Genomic DNA, 21,729 nt, shown 5'->3' with positions numbered 1-21,729 from the left:
TTAGTATTGCTGAACTAGAGGAGTTCATGCTCCAGGCGGAATCCAAGCTTAAAGAGCCGGTGTGCAGCGGAGACTACCCGGCTCTTGTGCAGGTGATGGGTTTCCTGCTGGCTATCAAAAACAGGCAGTCTAGTACAGACCAGCTTTTTAAACCTGTTAGCGAAGTGGTCACTCTTCTGGAGCAGTATGGAGAAACACTACCTGAGTGTGTCCATATGCAGCTTGAGGTGAATATTTTGACAGCCCCACATATTTATTTTTCCCAGCAAGGATGCATTAAGTGAAGCGCTTTGAAAACCTTCTAGATGCATTATACCTAGCTGTAAACTGTTCTGGATGAGAAGCTTTTTTGTATCAAACTGTATCAGGAATTGCCAGAGAAGTGGAACAGCATGAAGAAGTTGGCCTGGACTGTGAAACATGAGGTTGCGCCTCTTTATACCGCAGAGGTGGCCATTATTCGGCGGAAGTGTCTGGCCTTTGAGGTGAGGTTTTATTTTCTGGTGTTTTAAAGGACAACTCCGGTATAAATGAACCTAAGTGTAAATATAGCTGCAAGCAGCCATTATCGGGGCCAAGCGCAAAGAAGAAGACAAGACATGCCAGCATGGCTGGAAGTCTCAAGCCAACTGCAACAATGAGCCATTAAGGACCTATTAAGTTGATTTTAGGCAAAATAGCAGTCAAATTTTAAATACAGTCAATAATAATGGTTTAATGGTTTATCACTTTCGACCAATAGGTGTCACTGTTACGAAACTGATGTGGTTTAGTCAGATTGAGATGACAATGACACATGCAAAGTTTGGTGTCAATATGTCAAAGCATTGCAGAGATACAGCCTCAAGAGTAATTTTTGCATCATGGCTCAACTCTGTTTCAGTGGTATATGAAAACTGTTTTGTCTATCAATCCGAAATCCATAAGTATTTGTCAGCATGGTCTGAAGACAATACGGATCAATTTTGGTGAAAATCGGACAAACGGTCTAGGATGAGTTTGAAAAAGTAGATTTTTAACAAATAACAAGATGGAGCACAGATATGTTTGCAAAATATGGCAAAATTGGTATCTATCTTCTCGGCATGAGCCAATGAATGTATTGACCAGTCTCATTACAATAGGCTAATTTAATCAAAAGTTATTAGCATTTTTGTACATTTTATTACAACTTTTGACCACAAGGTGGCGCTGCCCCGAAACTTTTTGAATATCTTCGGGACATAGAGCGGAAGACACATACCGAGTTTTGTAACGATACACTAGTGCATTCTTAAATTATAGCATTAGCATTTTAAACCGTAATACTGCATTGAAGTCAATGGGAATTTCATGTTTTGTTTTATTATAGCGCCACCAAGAGGCACAATCCCACCAATTTTTTTATGTGTCCTCGTAGTGAGCCCATACATATGTGTGTCAAGTTTGGTGAAAATATTTCATTTTGTTTTGGAGTTATAGACATTTATATGAAAAAACACGTAAAAAATGACTGACACCTGACTTTGATTGGATTTTACTACCCCTTACTATCAATATTTTGAGATTTGGGCATTAGCGTATAGCTATCGACCTATGTTTCCGAACTTCTGAGGCTGGTTTCGTCTCGATCGGACTAGCGGTTTCGAAGATATCAGCAAATGTTTTTTAAGCACTAAATTACAACTCTGCGCAAACCATATGCCGAAACCTGGCAAGTCTGGTATCGTTGGAGTCGGCAAGGATTCAGGAGACCAAAAAACACACTCCCATCAAAATATGTCAACCACACCCAAAGTTATAAGCGTTTGAAAAAAAAATTCTCCACTAGGTGGCGCTGTTTCGAAACTTCTCAGGCTACTTCAGGGCATCGTGGTGATGACCCATACCAAGTTTCATAACAATCTGTTCATGCGTTCATAAAATACAGCATTTTTGCACATAATTCAAAATGGCCGACATCCAAAATGGCCGACATGGTAAAATTGGATATCAGTCGACTCGGCATGACGCCCTGAATCTAATGAGACCAATTTTATGATTTTTGGATAAACGGTTCAGAAGTTATAAGCCAAAATAGGCATTTTTCGTATCTCCGGACAGGTAGGTGGCGCTGCGCCGAAACGCTGCATGTTGCTTCAAGTCATGCTTGTGATGACATGTACCAAGGTTGGTTTGAATACGATAAAGCGTTGCGGAGATATAGCCTTTAGTGTGTTTTTGCAACCTCCACGTAAAATTTGTTTGTGCGTTTATTGAAAACGATTGGACGAATCAACTTGAATTCCATAACTTTTTGTCAACATGCTCTGAAGATGATCTGTTTCAATTTTCGTGAAAATCGGAGCAACGGCCTAGGAGGAGTTCGAAAAAGTAGGTTTTTCAGAAAATTCAAAATGGCGGGAAAATTTGCATACCGGAAAATGACATCATAGGGTGAAATCGAATCGGCTTGAGCCAAGGAATCCGATGAAAAAAGAATTTTGTTTCTAGCCCTTAGGGGTCAAAAGTTATAAGCATAAATATGAGTGAAACTTTGGACAGGTGGTGGCGCTAGAGGGATTGAGTTAGAGGCACCAAATTTGCTATAGTGACAGCTCAGACTGGCCTCTATGAGTGTGCCAAATTTCACAACTTTTTACCATACGGTTCTATGGGCTGCCAGAGACTCCTATGGCGGAAGAAGAAGAAGAAGAAGAAGCAGAATAATAAATATAGCTGCAAGCAGCCATTATCGGGGCCAAGCGCAAAGAAGAAGACAAGACATGCCAGCATGGCTGGAAGTCTCAAGCCAACTGCAACAATGAGCCATTAAGGACCTATTAAGTTGATTTTAGGCAAAATAGCAGTCAAATTTTAAATACAGTCAATAATAATGGTTTAATGGTTTATCACTTTCGACCAATAGGTGTCACTGTTACGAAACTGATGTGGTTTAGTCAGATTGAGATGACAATGACACATGCAAAGTTTGGTGTCAATATGTCAAAGCATTGCAGAGATACAGCCTCAAGAGTCATTTTTGCATCATGGCTCAACTCTGTTGCAGTGGTATATGAAAACTGTTTTGTCTATCAATCCGAAATCCATAAGTATTTGTCAGCATGGTCTGAAGACGATACGGATCAATTTTGGTGAAAATCGGACAAACGGTCTAGGATGAGTTTGAAAAAGTAGATTTTTAACAAATAACAAGATGGAGCACAGATATGTTTGCAAAATATGGCAAAATTGGTATCTATCTTCTCGGCATGAGCCAATGAATGTATTATGACCAGTCTCATTACAATAGGCTAATTTAATCAAAAGTTATTAGCATTTTTGTACATTTTATTACAACTTTTGACCACAAGGTGGCGCTGCCCCGAAACTTTTTGAATATCTTCGGGACATAGAGCGGAAGACACATACCGAGTTTTGTAACGATACACTAGTGCATTCTTAAATTATAGCATTAGCATTTTAAACCGTAATACTGCATTGAAGTCAATGGGAATTTCATGTTTTGTTTTATTATAGCGCCACCAAGAGGCACAATCCCACCAATTTTTTTATGTGTCCTCGTAGTGAGCCCATACATATGTGTGTCAAGTTTGGTGAAAATATTTCATTTTGTTTTGGAGTTATAGACATTTATATGAAAAAACACGTAAAAAAGGACTGACACCTGACTTTGATTGGATTTTACTACCCCTTACTATCAATATTTTGAGATTTGGGCATTAGCGTATAGCTATCGACCTATGTTTCCGAACTTCTGAGGCTGGTTTCGTCTCGATCGGACTAGCGGTTTCGAAGATATCAGCAAATGTTTTTTAAGCACTAAATTACAACTCTGCGCAAACCATATGCCGAAACCTGGCAAGTCTGGTATCGTTGGAGTCGGCAAGGATTCAGGAGACCAAAAAACACACTCCCATCAAAATATGTCAACCACACCCAAAGTTATAAGCGTTTGAAAAAAAAAATTCTCCACTAGGTGGCGCTGTTTCGAAACTTCTCAGGCTACTTCAGGGCATCGTGGTGATGACCCATACCAAGTTTCATAACAATCTGTTCATGCGTTCATAAAATACAGCATTTTTGCACATAATTCAAAATGGCCGACATCCAAAATGGCCGACATGGTAAAATTGGATATCAGTCGACTCGGCATGACGCCCTGAATCTAATGAGACCAATTTTATGATTTTTGGATAAACGGTTCAGAAGTTATAAGCCAAAATAGGCATTTTTCGTATCTCCGGACAGGTAGGTGGCGCTGCGCCGAAACGCTGCATGTTGCTTCAAGTCATGCTTGTGATGACATGTACCAAGGTTGGTTTGAATACGATAAAGCGTTGCGGAGATATAGCCTTTAGTGTGTTTTTGCAACCTCCACGTAAAATTTGTTTGTGCGTTTATTGAAAACGATTGGACGAATCAACTTGAATTCCATAACTTTTTGTCAACATGCTCTGAAGATGATCTGTTTCAATTTTCGTGAAAATCGGAGCAACGGCCTAGGAGGAGTTCGAAAAAGTAGGTTTTTCAGAAAATTCAAAATGGCGGGAAAATTTGCATACCGGAAAATGACATCATAGGGTGAAATCGAATCGGCTTGAGCCAAGGAATCCGATGAAAAAAGAATTTTGTTTCTAGCCCTTAGGGGTCAAAAGTTATAAGCATAAATATGAGTGAAACTTTGGACAGGTGGTGGCGCTAGAGGGATTGAGTTAGAGGCACCAAATTTGCTATAGTGACAGCTCAGACTGGCCTCTATGAGTGTGCCAAATTTCACAACTTTTTACCATACGGTTCTATGGGCTGCCAGAGACTCCTATGGCGGAAAAAGAAGAAGAAGAAGCAGAAATATAGCTGCAAGCAGCCATTATCGGGGCCAAGCGCAAAGAAGAAGACAAGACATGCCAGCATGGCTGGAAGTCTCAAGCCAACTGCAACAATGAGCCATTAAGGACCTATTAAGTTGATTTTAGGCAAAATAGCAGTCAAATTTTAAATACAGTCAATAATAATGGTTTAATGGTTTATCACTTTCGACCAATAGGTGTCACTGTTACGAAACTGATGTGGTTTAGTCAGATTGAGATGACAATGACACATGCAAAGTTTGGTGTCAATATGTCAAAGCATTGCAGAGATACAGCCTCAAGAGTCATTTTTGCATCATGGCTCAACTCTGTTGCAGTGGTATATGAAAACTGTTTTGTCTATCAATCCGAAATCCATAACTATTTGTCAGCATGGTCTGAAGACGATACGGATCAATTTTGGTGAAAATCGGACAAACGGTCTAGGATGAGTTTGAAAAAGTAGGTTTTTAACAAATAACAAGACGGAGGACAGATAGGTTTGCAAAATATGGCACAATTGGTATCCATGTTCTCGGCATGAGCCATTGACTGTATTATGACCAGTTTCATTACAATGGGTTAATTTAATCAAAAGTTATTCGCATTTCTGTACATTTTATTACAACTTTTGACCACAAGGTGGCGCTACCCCGAAACTTTTTGAGTATCTTCAGGACATGGAGCGGAAGACACATACCGAGTTTTGTAACGATACGCTAATGCATTCGTAAATTATAGCATTAGCATTTTAAACCATAATACTGCATTGAAGTCAATGGGAATTTCATGTTTTGTTTTATTATAGCGCCACCAAGAGGCACAATCCCACCAATTTTTTTATGTGTCCTCATAGTGAGCCCATACATATGTGTGTCAAGTTTGGTGAAAATATCTCATTTTGTTTTGGAGTTATAGACATTTATATGAAAAAACACGTAAAAAAGGACTGACACCTGACTTTGATTGGATTTTACTACCCCTTACTATCAATATTTTGAGATTTGGGCATTAGCGTATAGCTATCGACCTATGTTTCCGAACTTCTGAGGCTGGTTTCGTCTCGATCGGACTAGCGGTTTCGAAGATATCAGCAAATGTTTTTTAAGCACTAAATTACAACTCTGCGCAAACCATATGCCGAAACCTGGCAAGTCTGGTATCGTTGGAGTCGGCAAGGATTCAGGAGACCAAAAAACACACTCCCATCAAAATATGTCAACCACACCCAAAGTTATAAGCGTTTGAAAAAAAAAATTCTCCACTAGGTGGCGCTGTTTCGAAACTTCTCAGGCTACTTCAGGGCATCGTGGTGATGACCCATACCAAGTTTCATAACAATCTGTTCATGCGTTCATAAAATACAGCATTTTTGCACATAATTCAAAATGGCCGACATCCAAAATGGCCGACATGGTAAAATTGGATATCAGTCGACTCGGCATGACGCCCTGAATCTAATGAGACCAATTTTATGATTTTTGGATAAACGGTTCAGAAGTTATAAGCCAAAATAGGCATTTTTCGTATCTCCGGACAGGTAGGTGGCGCTGCGCCGAAACGCTGCATGTTGCTTCAAGTCATGCTTGTGATGACATGTACCAAGGTTGGTTTGAATACGATAAAGCGTTGCGGAGATATAGCCTTTAGTGTGTTTTTGCAACCTCCACGTAAAATTTGTTTGTGCGTTTATTGAAAACGATTGGACGAATCAACTTGAATTCCATAACTTTTTGTCAACATGCTCTGAAGATGATCTGTTTCAATTTTCGTGAAAATCGGAGCAACGGCCTAGGAGGAGTTCGAAAAAGTAGGTTTTTCAGAAAATTCAAAATGGCGGGAAAATTTGCATACCGGAAAATGACATCATAGGGTGAAATCGAATCGGCTTGAGCCAAGGAATCCGATGAAAAAAGAATTTTGTTTCTAGCCCTTAGGGGTCAAAAGTTATAAGCATAAATATGAGTGAAACTTTGGACAGGTGGTGGCGCTAGAGGGATTGAGTTAGAGGCACCAAATTTGCTATAGTGACAGCTCAGACTGGCCTCTATGAGTGTGCCAAATTTCACAACTTTTTACCATACGGTTCTATGGGCTGCCAGAGACTCCTATGGCGGAAGAAAAAGAAGAAGAAGAAGAAGCAGAAATATAGCTGCAAGCAGCCATTATCGGGGCCAAGCGCAAAGAAGAAGACAAGACATGCCAGCATGGCTGGAAGTCTCAAGCCAACTGCAACAATGAGCCATTAAGGACCTATTAAGTTGATTTTAGGCAAAATAGCAGTCAAATTTTAAATACAGTCAATAATAATGGTTTAATGGTTTATCACTTTCGACCAATAGGTGTCACTGTTACGAAACTGATGTGGTTTAGTCAGATTGAGATGACAATGACACATGCAAAGTTTGGTGTCAATATGTCAAAGCATTGCAGAGATACAGCCTCAAGAGTAATTTTTGCATCATGGCTCAACTCTGTTGCAGTGGTATATGAAAACTGTTTTGTCTATCAATCCGAAATCCATAACTATTTGTCAGCATGGTCTGAAGACGATACGGATCAATTTTGGTGAAAATCGGACAAACGGTCTAGGATGAGTTTGAAAAAGTAGATTTTTAACAAATAACAAGATGGAGCACAGATATGTTTGCAAAATATGGCAAAATTGGTATCTATCTTCTCGGCATGAGCCAATGAATGTATTATGACCAGTCTCATTACAATAGGCTAATTTAATCAAAAGTTATTAGCATTTTTGTACATTTTATTACAACTTTTGACCACAAGGTGGCGCTGCCCCGAAACTTTTTGAATATGTTCGGGACATAGAGCGGAAGACACATACCGAGTTTTGTAATGATACACTAGTGCATTCTTAAATTATAGCATTAGCATTTTAAACCGTAATACTGCATTGAAGTCAATGGGAATTTCATGTTTTGTTTTATTATAGCGCCACCAAGAGGCACAATCCCACCAATTTTTTTATGTGTCCTCGTAGTGAGCCCATACATATGTGTGTCAAGTTTGGTGAAAATATTTCATTTTGTTTTGGAGTTATAGACATTTATATGAAAAAACACGTAAAAAATGACTGACACCTGACTTTGATTGGATTTTACTACCCCTTACTATCAATATTTTGAGATTTGGGCATTAGCGTATAGCTATCGACCTATGTTTCCGAACTTCTGAGGCTGGTTTCGTCTCGATCGGACTAGCGGTTTCGAAGATATCAGCAAATGTTTTTTAAGCACTAAATTACAACTCTGCGCAAACCATATGCCGAAACCTGGCAAGTCTGGTATCGTTGGAGTCGGCAAGGATTCAGGAGACCAAAAAACACACTCCCATCAAAATATGTCAACCACACCCAAAGTTATAAGCGTTTGAAAAAAAAAATTCTCCACTAGGTGGCGCTGTTTCGAAACTTCTCAGGCTACTTCAGGGCATCGTGGTGATGACCCATACCAAGTTTCATAACAATCTGTTCATGCGTTCATAAAATACAGCATTTTTGCACATAATTCAAAATGGCCGACATCCAAAATGGCCGACATGGTAAAATTGGATATCAGTCGACTCGGCATGACGCCCTGAATCTAATGAGACCAATTTTATGATTTTTGGATAAACGGTTCAGAAGTTATAAGCCAAAATAGGCATTTTTCGTATCTCCGGACAGGTAGGTGGCGCTGCGCCGAAACGCTGCATGTTGCTTCAAGTCATGCTTGTGATGACATGTACCAAGGTTGGTTTGAATACGATAAAGCGTTGCGGAGATATAGCCTTTAGTGTGTTTTTGCAACCTCCACGTAAAATTTGTTTGTGCGTTTATTGAAAACGATTGGACGAATCAACTTGAATTCCATAACTTTTTGTCAACATGCTCTGAAGATGATCTGTTTCAATTTTCGTGAAAATCGGAGCAACGGCCTAGGAGGAGTTCGAAAAAGTAGGTTTTTCAGAAAATTCAAAATGGCGGGAAAATTTGCATACCGGAAAATGACATCATAGGGTGAAATCGAATCGGCTTGAGCCAAGGAATCCGATGAAAAAAGAATTTTGTTTCTAGCCCTTAGGGGTCAAAAGTTATAAGCATAAATATGAGTGAAACTTTGGACAGGTGGTGGCGCTAGAGGGATTGAGTTAGAGGCACCAAATTTGCTATAGTGACAGCTCAGACTGGCCTCTATGAGTGTGCCAAATTTCACAACTTTTTACCATACGGTTCTATGGGCTGCCAGAGACTCCTATGGCGGAAAAAGAAGAAGAAGCAGAATAATAATAGGAACACTAACGATTTCAATAGGTGCCTCCGCACCTTCGGTGCTTGGCCCCTAATAATAATAATAGGAACACTAACAATTTCAATAGGTGCCTCCGCACCTTCGGTGCTTGGCCCCTAATAATAATAGGAACACTAACGATTTCAATAGGTGCCTCCGCACCTTCGGTGCTTGGCCCCTAATAATAGGAACACTAACGATTTCAATAGGTGCCTCCGCACCTTCGGTGCTTGGCCCCTAACAAGCAGCCATTATCGGGGCCAAGCGCAAAGAAGAAGACAAGACATGCCAGCATGGCTGGAAGTCTCAAGCCAACTGCAACAATGAGCCATTAAGGACCTATTAAGTTGATTTTAGGCAAAATAGCAGTCAAATTTTAAATACAGTCAATAATAATGGTTTAATGGTTTATCACTTTCGACCAATAGGTGTCACTGTTACGAAACTGATGTGGTTTAGTCAGATTGAGATGACAATGACACATGCAAAGTTTGGTGTCAATATGTCAAAGCATTGCAGAGATACAGCCTCAAGAGTAATTTTTGCATCATGGCTCAACTCTGTTGCAGTGGTATATGAAAACTGTTTTGTCTATCAATCCGAAATCCATAAGTATTTGTCAGCATGGTCTGAAGACGATACGGATCAATTTTGGTGAAAATCGGACAAACGGTCTAGGATGAGTTTGAAAAAGTAGATTTTTAACAAATAACAAGATGGAGCACAGATATGTTTGCAAAATATGGCAAAATTGGTATCTATCTTCTCGGCATGAGCCAATGAATGTATTATGACCAGTCTCATTACAATAGGCTAATTTAATCAAAAGTTATTAGCATTTTTGTACATTTTATTACAACTTTTGACCACAAGGTGGCGCTGCCCCGAAACTTTTTGAATATCTTCGGGACATAGAGCGGAAGACACATACCGAGTTTTGTAACGATACACTAGTGCATTCTTAAATTATAGCATTAGCATTTTAAACCGTAATACTGCATTGAAGTCAATGGGAATTTCATGTTTTGTTTTATTATAGCGCCACCAAGAGGCACAATCCCACCAATTTTTTTATGTGTCCTCGAAGTGAGCCCATACATATGTGTGTCAAGTTTGGTGAAAATATTTCATTTTGTTTTGGAGTTATAGACATTTATATGAAAAAACACGTAAAAAATGACTGACACCTGACTTTGATTGGATTTTACTACCCCTTACTATCAATATTTTGAGATTTGGGCATTAGCGTATAGCTATCGACCTATGTTTCCGAACTTCTGAGGCTGGTTTCGTCTCGATCGGACTAGCGGTTTCGAAGATATCAGCAAATGTTTTTTAAGCACTAAATTACAACTCTGCGCAAACCATATGCCGAAACCTGGCAAGTCTGGTATCGTTGGAGTCGGCAAGGATTCAGGAGACCAAAAAACACACTCCCATCAAAATATGTCAACCACACCCAAAGTTATAAGCGTTTGAAAAAAAAAATTCTCCACTAGGTGGCGCTGTTTCGAAACTTCTCAGGCTACTTCAGGGCATCGTGGTGATGACCCATACCAAGTTTCATAACAATCTGTTCATGCGTTCATAAAATACAGCATTTTTGCACATAATTCAAAATGGCCGACATCCAAAATGGCCGACATGGTAAAATTGGATATCAGTCGACTCGGCATGACGCCCTGAATCTAATGAGACCAATTTTATGATTTTTGGATAAACGGTTCAGAAGTTATAAGCCAAAATAGGCATTTTTCGTATCTCCGGACAGGTAGGTGGCGCTGCGCCGAAACGCTGCATGTTGCTTCAAGTCATGCTTGTGATGACATGTACCAAGGTTGGTTTGAATACGATAAAGCGTTGCGGAGATATAGCCTTTAGTGTGTTTTTGCAACCTCCACGTAAAATTTGTTTGTGCGTTTATTGAAAACGATTGGACGAATCAACTTGAATTCCATAACTTTTTGTCAACATGCTCTGAAGATGATCTGTTTCAATTTTCGTGAAAATCGGAGCAACGGCCTAGGAGGAGTTCGAAAAAGTAGGTTTTTCAGAAAATTCAAAATGGCGGGAAAATTTGCATACCGGAAAATGACATCATAGGGTGAAATCGAATCGGCTTGAGCCAAGGAATCCGATGAAAAAAGAATTTTGTTTCTAGCCCTTAGGGGTCAAAAGTTATAAGCATAAATATGAGTGAAACTTTGGACAGGTGGTGGCGCTAGAGGGATTGAGTTAGAGGCACCAAATTTGCTATAGTGACAGCTCAGACTGGCCTCTATGAGTGTGCCAAATTTCACAACTTTTTACCATACGGTTCTATGGGCTGCCAGAGACTCCTATGGCGGAAGAAGAAGAAGAAGAAGAAGAAGAAGAAGCAGAATAATAAATATAGCTGCAAGCAGCCATTATCGGGGCCAAGCGCAAAGAAGAAGACAAGACATGCCAGCATGGCTGGAAGTCTCAAGCCAACTGCAACAATGAGCCATTAAGGACCTATTAAGTTGATTTTAGGCAAAATAGCAGTCAAATTTTAAATACAGTCAATAATAATGGTTTAATGGTTTATCACTTTCAACCAATAGGTGTCACTGTTACGAAACTGATGTGGTTTAGTCAGATTGAGATGACAATGACACATGCAAAGTTTGGTGTCAATATGTCAAAGCATTGCAGAGATACAGCCTCAAGAGTAATTTTTGCATCATGGCTCAACTCTGTTGCAGTGGTATATGAAAACTGTTTTGTCTATCAATCCGAAATCCATAAGTATTTGTCAGCATGGTCTGAAGACGATACGGATCAATTTTGGTGAAAATCGGACAAACGGTCTAGGATGAGTTTGAAAAAGTAGATTTTTAACAAATAACAAGATGGAGCACAGATATGTTTGCAAAATATGGCAAAATTGGTATCTATCTTCTCGGCATGAGCCAATGAATGTATTATGACCAGTCTCATTACAATAGGCTAATTTAATCAAAAGTTATTAGCATTTTTGTACATTTTATTACAACTTTTGACCACAAGGTGGCGCTGCCCCGAAACTTTTTGAATATCTTCGGGACATAGAGCGGAAGACACATACCGAGTTTTGTAATGATACACTAGTGCATTCTTAAATTATAGCATTAGCATTTTAAACCGTAATACTGCATTGAAGTCAATGGGAATTTCATGTTTTGTTTTATTATAGCGCCACCAAGAGGCACAATCCCACCAATTTTTTTATGTGTCCTCGTAGTGAGCCCATACATATGTGTGTCAAGTTTGGTGAAAATATTTCATTTTGTTTTGGAGTTATAGACATTTATATGAAAAAACACGTAAAAAATGACTGACACCTGACTTTGATTGGATTTTACTACCCCTTACTATCAATATTTTGAGATTTGGGCATTAGCGTATAGCTATCGACCTATGTTTCCGAACTTCTGAGGCTGGTTTCGTCTCGATCGGACTAGCGGTTTCGAAGATATCAGCAAATGTTTTTTAAGCACTAAATTACAACTCTGCGCAAACCATATGCCGAAACCTGGCAAGTCTGGTATCGTTGGAGTCGGCAAGGATTCAGGAGACCAAAAAACACACTCCCATCAAAATATGTCAACCACACCCAAAGTTATAAGCGTTTGAAAAAAAAAATTCTCCACTAGGTGGCGCTGTTTCGAAACTTCTCAGGCTACTTCAGGGCATCGTGGTGATGACCCATACCAAGTTTCATAACAATCTGTTCATGCGTTCATAAAATACAGCATTTTTGCACATAATTCAAAATGGCCGACATCCAAAATGGCCGACATGGTAAAATTGGATATCAGTCGACTCGGCATGACGCCCTGAATCTAATGAGACCAATTTTATGATTTTTGGATAAACGGTTCAGAAGTTATAAGCCAAAATAGGCATTTTTCGTATCTCCGGACAGGTAGGTGGCGCTGCGCCGAAACGCTGCATGTTGCTTCAAGTCATGCTTGTGATGACATGTACCAAGGTTGGTTTGAATACGATAAAGCGTTGCGGAGATATAGCCTTTAGTGTGTTTTTGCAACCTCCACGTAAAATTTGTTTGTGCGTTTATTGAAAACGATTGGACGAATCAACTTGAATTCCATAACTTTTTGTCAACATGCTCTGAAGATGATCTGTTTCAATTTTCGTGAAAATCGGAGCAACGGCCTAGGAGGAGTTCGAAAAAGTAGGTTTTTCAGAAAATTCAAAATGGCGGGAAAATTTGCTTACCGGAAAATGACATCATAGGGTGAAATCGAATCGGCTTGAGCCAAGGAATCCGATGAAAAAAGAATTTTGTTTCTAGCCCTTAGGGGTCAAAAGTTATAAGCATAAATATGAGTGAAACTTTGGACAGGTGGTGGCGCTAGAGGGATTGAGTTAGAGGCACCAAATTTGCTATAGTGACAGCTCAGACTGGCCTCTATGAGTGTGCCAAATTTCACAACTTTTTACCATACGGTTCTATGGGCTGCCAGAGACTCCTATGGCGGAAGAAGAAGCAGAATAATAAATATAGCTGCAAGCAGCCATTATCGGGGCCAAGCGCAAAGAAGAAGACAAGACATGCCAGCATGGCTGGAAGTCTCAAGCCAACTGCAACAATGAGCCATTAAGGACCTATTAAGTTGATTTTAGGCAAAATAGCAGTCAAATTTTAAATACAGTCAATAATAATGGTTTAATGGTTTATCACTTTCGACCAATAGGTGTCACTGTTACGAAACTGATGTGGTTTAGTCAGATTGAGATGACAATGACACATGCAAAGTTTGGTGTCAATATGTCAAAGCATTGCAGAGATACAGCCTCAAGAGTAATTTTTGCATCATGGCTCAACTCTGTTGCAGTGGTATATGAAAACTGTTTTGTCTATCAATCCGAAATCCATAACTATTTGTCAGCATGGTCTGAAGACGATACGGATCAATTTTGGTGAAAATCGGACAAACGGTCTAGGATGAGTTTGAAAAAGTAGATTTTTAACAAATAACAAGATGGAGCACAGATATGTTTGCAAAATATGGCAAAATTGGTATCTATCTTCTCGGCATGAGCCAATGAATGTATTATGACCAGTCTCATTACAATAGGCTAATTTAATCAAAAGTTATTAGCATTTTTGTACATTTTATTACAACTTTTGACCACAAGGTGGCGCTGCCCCGAAACTTTTTGAATATCTTCGGGACATAGAGCGGAAGACACATACCGAGTTTTGTAATGATACACTAGTGCATTCTTAAATTATAGCATTAGCATTTTAAACCGTAATACTGCATTGAAGTCAATGGGAATTTCATGTTTTGTTTTATTATAGCGCCACCAAGAGGCACAATCCCACCAATTTTTTTATGTGTCCTCGTAGTGAGCCCATACATATGTGTGTCAAGTTTGGTGAAAATATTTCATTTTGTTTTGGAGTTATAGACATTTATATGAAAAAACACGTAAAAAATGACTGACACCTGACTTTGATTGGATTTTACTACCCCTTACTATCAATATTTTGACATTTGGGCATTAGCGTATAGCTATCGACCTATGTTTCCGAACTTCTGAGGCTGGTTTCGTCTCGATCGGACTAGCGGTTTTGAAGATATCAGCAAATGTTTTTTAAGCACTAAATTACAACTCTGCGCAAACCATATGCCGAAACCTGGCAAGTCTGGTATCGTTGGAGTCGGCAAGGATTCAGGAGACCAAAAAACACACTCCCATCAAAATATGTCAACCACACCCAAAGTTATAAGCGTTTGAAAAAAAAAATTCTCCACTAGGTGGCGCTGTTTCGAAACTTCTCAGGCTACTTCAGGGCATCGTGGTGATGACCCATACCAAGTTTTATAACAATCTGTTCATGCGTTCATAAAATACAGCATTTTTGCACATAATTCAAAATGGCCGACATCCAAAATGGCCGACATGGTAAAATTGGATATCAGTCGACTCGGCATGACGCCCTGAATCTAATGAGACCAATTTTATGATTTTTGGATAAACGGTTCAGAAGTTATAAGCCAAAATAGGCATTTTTCGTATCTCCGGACAGGTAGGTGGCGCTGCGCCGAAACGCTGCATGTTGCTTCAAGTCATGCTTGTGATGACATGTACCAAGGTTGGTTTGAATACGATAAAGCGTTGCGGAGATATAGCCTTTAGTGTGTTTTTGCAACCTCCACGTAAAATTTGTTTGTGCGTTTATTGAAAACGATTGGACGAATCAACTTGAATTCCATAACTTTTTGTCAACATGCTCTGAAGATGATCTGTTTCAATTTTCGTGAAAATCGGAGCAACGGCCTAGGAGGAGTTCGAAAAAGTAGGTTTTTCAGAAAATTCAAAATGGCGGGAAAATTTGCATACCGGAAAATGACATCATAGGGTGAAATCGAATCGGCTTGAGCCAAGGAATCCGATGAAAAAAGAATTTTGTTTCTAGCCCTTAGGGGTCAAAAGTTATAAGCATAAATATGAGTGAAACTTTGGACAGGTGGTGGCGCTAGAGGGATTGAGTTAGAGGCACCAAATTTGCTATAGTGACAGCTCAGACTGGCCTCTATGAGTGTGCCAAATTTCACAACTTTTTACCATACGGTTCTATGGGCTGCCAGAGACTCCTATGGCGGAAGAAGAAGAAGAAGAAGAAGAAGAAGAAGAAGCAGAATAATAATAATAGGAACACTAACAATTTCAATAGGTGCCTCCGCACCTTCGGTGCTTGGCCCCTAATAATAGGAACACTAACGATTTCAATAGGTGCCTCCGCACCTTCGGTGCTTGGCCCCTAAATATAGCTGCAAGCAGCCATTATCGGGGCCAAGCGCAAAGAAGAAGACAAGACATGCCAGCATGGCTGGAAGTCTCAAGCCAACTGCAACAATGAGCCATTAAGGACCTATTAAGTTGATTTTAGGCAAAATAGCAGTCAAATTTTAAATACAGTCAATAATAATGGTTTAATGGTTTATCACTTTCGACCAATAGGTGTCACTGTTACGAAACTGATGTGGTTTAGTCAGATTGAGATGACAATGACACATGCAAAGTTTGGTGTCAATATGTCAAAGCATTGCAGAGATACAGCCTCAAGAGTAATTTTTGCATCATGGCTCAACTCTGTTGCAGTGGTATATGAAAACTGTTTTGTCTATCAATCCGAAATCCATAAGTATTTGTCAGCATGGTCTGAAGACGATACGGATCAATTTTGGTGAAAATCGGACAAACGGTCTAGGATGAGTTTGAAAAAGTAGATTTTTAACAAATAACAAGATGGAGCACAGATATGTTTGCAAAATATGGCAAAATTGGTATCTATCTTCTCGGCATGAGCCAATGAATGTATTATGACCAGTCTCATTACAATAGGCTAATTTAATCAAAAGTTATTAGCATTTTTGTACATTTTATTACAACTTTTGACCACAAGGTGGCGCTGCCCCGAAACTTTTTGAATATCTTCGGGACATAGAGCGGAAGACACATACCGAGTTTTGTAATGATACACTAGTGCATTCTTAAATTATAGCATTAGCATTTTAAACCGTAATACTGCATTGAAGTCAATGGGAATTTCATGTTTTGTTTTATTATAGCGCCACCAAGAGGCACAATCCCACCAATTTTTTTATGTGTCCTCGTAGTGAGCCCATACATATGTGTGTCAAGTTTGGTGAAAATATTTCATTAGGGGCCAAGCACCGAAGGTGCGGAGGCACCTATTGAAATCGTTAGTGTTCCTATTATTATTATTCTGCTTCTTCTTCTTCTTCCGCCATAGGAGTCTCTGGCAGCCCATAGAACCGTATGGTAAAAAGTTGTGAAATTTGGCACACTCATAGAGGCCAGTCTGAGCTGTCACTATAGCAAATTTGGTGCCTCTAACTCAATCCCTCTAGCGCCACCACCTGTCCAAAGTTTCACTCATATTTATGCTTATAACTTTTGACCCCTAAGGGCTAGAAACAAAATTCTTTTTTCATCGGATTCCTTGGCTCAAGCCGATTCGATTTCACCCTATGATGTCATTTTCCGGTATGCAAATTTTCCCGCCATTTTGAATTTTCTGAAAAACCTACTTTTTCGAACTCCTCCTAGGCCGTTGCTCCGATTTTCACGAAAATTGAAACAGATCATCTTCAGAGCATGTTGACAAAAAGTTATGGAATTCAAGTTGATTCGTCCAATCGTTTTCAATAAACGCACAAACAAATTTTACGTGGAGGTTGCAAAAACACACTAAAGGCTATATCTCCGCAACGCTTTATCGTATTCAAACCAACCTTGGTACATGTCATCACAAGCATGACTTGAAGCAACATGCAGCGTTTCGGCGCAGCGCCACCTACCTGTCCGGAGATACGAAAAATGCCTATTTTGGCTTATAACTTCTGAACCGTTTATCCAAAAATCATAAAATTGGTCTCATTAGATTCAGGGCGTCATGCCGAGTCGACTGATATCCAATTTTACCATGTCGGCCATTTTGGATGTCGGCCATTTTGAATTATGTGCAAAAATGCTGTATTTTATGAACGCATGAACAGATTGTTATGAAACTTGGTATGGGTCATCACCACGATGCCCTGAAGTAGCCTGAGAAGTTTCGAAACAGCGCCACCTAGTGGAGAATTTTTTTTTTCAAACGCTTATAACTTTGGGTGTGGTTGACATATTTTGATGGGAGTGTGTTTTTTGGTCTCCTGAATCCTTGCCGACTCCAACGATACCAGACTTGCCAGGTTTCGGCATATGGTTTGCGCAGAGTTGTAATTTAGTGCTTAAAAAACATTTGCTGATATCTTCGAAACCGCTAGTCCGATCGAGACGAAACCAGCCTCAGAAGTTCGGAAACATAGGTCGATAGCTATACGCTAATGCCCAAATCTCAAAATATTGATAGTAAGGGGTAGTAAAATCCAATCAAAGTCAGGTGTCAGTCATTTTTTACGTGTTTTTTCATATAAATGTCTATAACTCCAAAACAAAATGAAATATTTTCACCAAACTTGACACACATATGTATGGGATCACTACGAGGACACATAAAAAAATTGGTGGGATTGTGCCTCTTGGTGGCGCTATAATAAAACAAAACATGAAATTCCCATTGACTTTAATGCAGTATTACGGTTTAAAATGCTAATGCTATAATTTAAGAATGCACTAGTGTATCGTTACAAAACTCGGTATGTGTCTTCCGCTCTATGTCCCGAAGATATTCAAAAAGTTTCGGGGCAGCGCCACCTTGTGGTCAAAAGTTGTAATAAAATGTACAAAAATGCTAATAACTTTTGATTAAATTAGCCTATTGTAATGAGACTGGTCATAATACATTCATTGGCTCATGCCGAGAAGATAGATACCAATTTTGCCATATTTTGCAAACATATCTGTGCTCCGTCTTGTTATTTGTTAAAAATCTACTTTTTCAAACTCATCCTAGACCGTTTGTCCGATTTTCACCAAAATTGATCCGTATCGTCTTCAGACCATGCTGACAAATAGTTATGGATTTCGGATTGATAGACAAAACAGTTTTCATATACCACTGCAACAGAGTTGAGCCATGATGCAAAAATTACTCTTGAGGCTGTATCTCTGCAATGCTTTGACATATTGACACCAAACTTTGCATGCGTCATTGTCATCTCAATCTGACTAAACCACATCAGTTTCGTAACAGTGACACCTATTGGTCGAAAGTGATAAACCATTAAACCATTATTATTGACTGTATTTAAAATTTGACTGCTATTTTGCCTAAAATCAACTTAATAGGTCCTTAATGGCTCATTGTTGCAGTTGGCTTGAGACTTCCAGCCATGCTGGCATGTCTTGTCTTCTTCTTTGCGCTTGGCCCCGATAATGGCTGCTTGTTATTATTAGGGGCCAAGCACCGAAGGTGCGGAGGCACCTATTGAAATCGTTAGTGTTCCTATTATTATTCTGCTTCTTCTTCTTTTTCCGCCATAGGAGTCTCTGGCAGCCCATAGAACCGTATGGTAAAAAGTTGTGAAATTTGGCACACTCATAGAGGCCAGTCTGAGCTGTCACTATAGCAAATTTGGTGCCTCTAACTCAATCCCTCTAGCGCCACCACCTGTCCAAAGTTTCACTCATATTTATGCTTATAACTTTTGACCCCTAAGGGCTAGAAACAAAATTCTTTTTTCATCGGATTCCTTGGCTCAAGCCGATTCGATTTCACCCTATGATGTCATTTTCCGGTATGCAAATTTTCCCGCCATTTTGAATTTTCTGAAAAACCTTCTTTTTCGAACTCCTCCTAGGCCGTTGCTCCGATTTTCACGAAAATTGAAACAGATCATCTTCAGAGCATGTTGACAAAAAGTTATGGAATTCAAGTTGATTCGTCCAATCGTTTTCAATAAACGCACAAACAAATTTTACGTGGAGGTTGCAAAAACACACTAAAGGCTATATCTCCGCAACGCTTTATCGTATTCAAACCAACCTTGGTACATGTCATCACAAGCATGACTTGAAGCAACATGCAGCGTTTCGGCGCAGCGCCACCTACCTGTCCGGAGATACGAAAAATGCCTATTTTGGCTTATAACTTCTGAACCGTTTATCCAAAAATCATAAAATTGGTCTCATTAGATTCAGGGCGTCATGCCGAGTCGACTGATATCCAATTTTACCATGTCGGCCATTTTGGATGTCGGCCATTTTGAATTATGTGCAAAAATGCTGTATTTTATGAACGCATGAACAGATTGTTATGAAACTTGGTATGGGTCATCACCACGATGCCCTGAAGTAGCCTGAGAAGTTTCGAAACAGCGCCACCTAGTGGAGAATTTTTTTTTTCAAACGCTTATAACTTTGGGTGTGGTTGACATATTTTGATGGGAGTGTGTTTTTTGGTCTCCTGAATCCTTGCCGACTCCAACGATACCAGACTTGCCAGGTTTCGGCATATGGTTTGCGCAGAGTTGTAATTTAGTGCTTAAAAAACATTTGCTGATATCTTCGAAACCGCTAGTCCGATCGAGACGAAACCAGCCTCAGAAGTTCGGAAACATAGGTCGATAGCTATACGCTAATGCCCAAATCTCAAAATATTGATAGTAAGGGGTAGTAAAATCCAATCAAAGTCAGGTGTCAGTCATTTTTTACGTGTTTTTTCATATAAATGTCTATAACTCCAAAACAAAATGAAATATTTTCACCAAACTTGACACACATATGTATGGGCTCACTACGAGGACACATAAAAAAATTGGTGGGATTGTGCCTCTTGGTGGCGCTATAATAAAACAAAACATGAAATTCCCATTGACTTCAATGCAGTATTACGGTTTAAAATGCTAATGCTATAATTTAAGAATGCACTAGCGTATCATTACAAAACTCGGTATGTGTCTTCCGCTCCATGTCCCGAAGATATTCAAAAAGTTTCGGGGCAGCGCCACCTTGTGGTCAAAAGTTGTAATAAAATGTACAAAAATGCTAATAACTTTTGATTAAATTAGCCTATTGTAATGAGACTGGTCATAATACATTCATTGGCTCATGCCGAGAAGATAGATACCAATTTTGCCATATTTTGCAAACATATCTGTGCTCCATCTTGTTATTTGTTAAAAATCTACTTTTTCAAACTCATCCTAGACCGTTTGTCCGATTTTCACCAAAATTGATCCGTATCGTCTTCAGACCATGCTGACAAATACTTATGGATTTCGGATTGATAGACAAAACAGTTTTCATATACCACTGCAACAGAGTTGAGCCATGATGCAAAAATTACTCTTGAGGCTGTATCTCTGCAATGCTTTGACATATTGACACCAAACTTTGCATGTGTCATTGTCATCTCAATCTGACTAAACCACATCAGTTTCGTAACAGTGACACCTATTGGTCGAAAGTGATAAACCATTAAACCATTATTATTGACTGTATTTAAAATTTGACTGCTATTTTGCCTAAAATCAACTTAATAGGTCCTTAATGGCTCATTGTTGCAGTTGGCTTGAGACTTCCAGCCATGCTGGCATGTCTTGTCTTCTTCTTTGCGCTTGGCCCCGATAATGGCTGCTTGCAGCTATATTTATTATTATTCTTCTTCCGCTCCTGAGTCTATGGCAGCCCATAGAACCGTATGGTAAAAAGTTGTGAAATTTGGCACACAGATAGAGGACAGTCCCATCTGTCACTATAGCAAATTTTGAGTCTCCAATTCAATCCCTCTAGCGCCACCGCCTGTCCAAAGTTGGACTTATGTTTATGCTAATAACTTTTGAACCATAAGGGCTAGAAACAAAATTCTTTTTTCCCTTGATTCCTTGGCTCAAGCCGATTCGATTGCACCATATGACGTCATTTTCCGTCATGAAAATTTTCCCGCCATTTTGAATTTTCCAAAAAAGCTACTTTTTCGAACTCCTCCTAGGCCGTTGCTCTGATTTTCACGAAAATTGAACCAGATCATCTTCAGACCATGCCAACAAAAAGTTATTAAAGGCAAGTTGATTAGTCGAATCGTTTTTGATAAATGCGCAAACAAATTTTACGTAGCAGTTGCAAAAATACTCTTAAGGCTGTATCTCTGCAATGCTTTATCG

At 39.4% G+C, this 21,729-nt stretch overlaps 1 protein-coding gene across 1 annotated transcript in view; it reads left to right on the top strand.

The window, feature by feature from the left end:
• Positions 1 to 21,729, top strand: part of si:dkey-233k19.3 (dynein axonemal heavy chain 11) — a 144,784-nt gene that overhangs the window by 8,345 nt on the left and 114,710 nt on the right. The window contains exons 18-19 of the mRNA XM_067449867.1: positions 5 to 227; positions 369 to 485. Coding sequence (XP_067305968.1) covers positions 5 to 227; positions 369 to 485 — 340 coding nt within the window. The remainder of the gene's footprint in view (positions 1 to 4; positions 228 to 368; positions 486 to 21,729) is intronic.

This window comes from Pseudorasbora parva, chromosome 7, assembly GCF_024679245.1.
Source record: "Pseudorasbora parva isolate DD20220531a chromosome 7, ASM2467924v1, whole genome shotgun sequence".
In the NCBI taxonomy this organism is placed as follows: Eukaryota; Metazoa; Chordata; class Actinopteri; order Cypriniformes; family Gobionidae; genus Pseudorasbora; species Pseudorasbora parva.
Note: the sequence above shows the minus strand (reverse complement) of the source record. Positions and strands in the feature narration are given on the sequence as shown.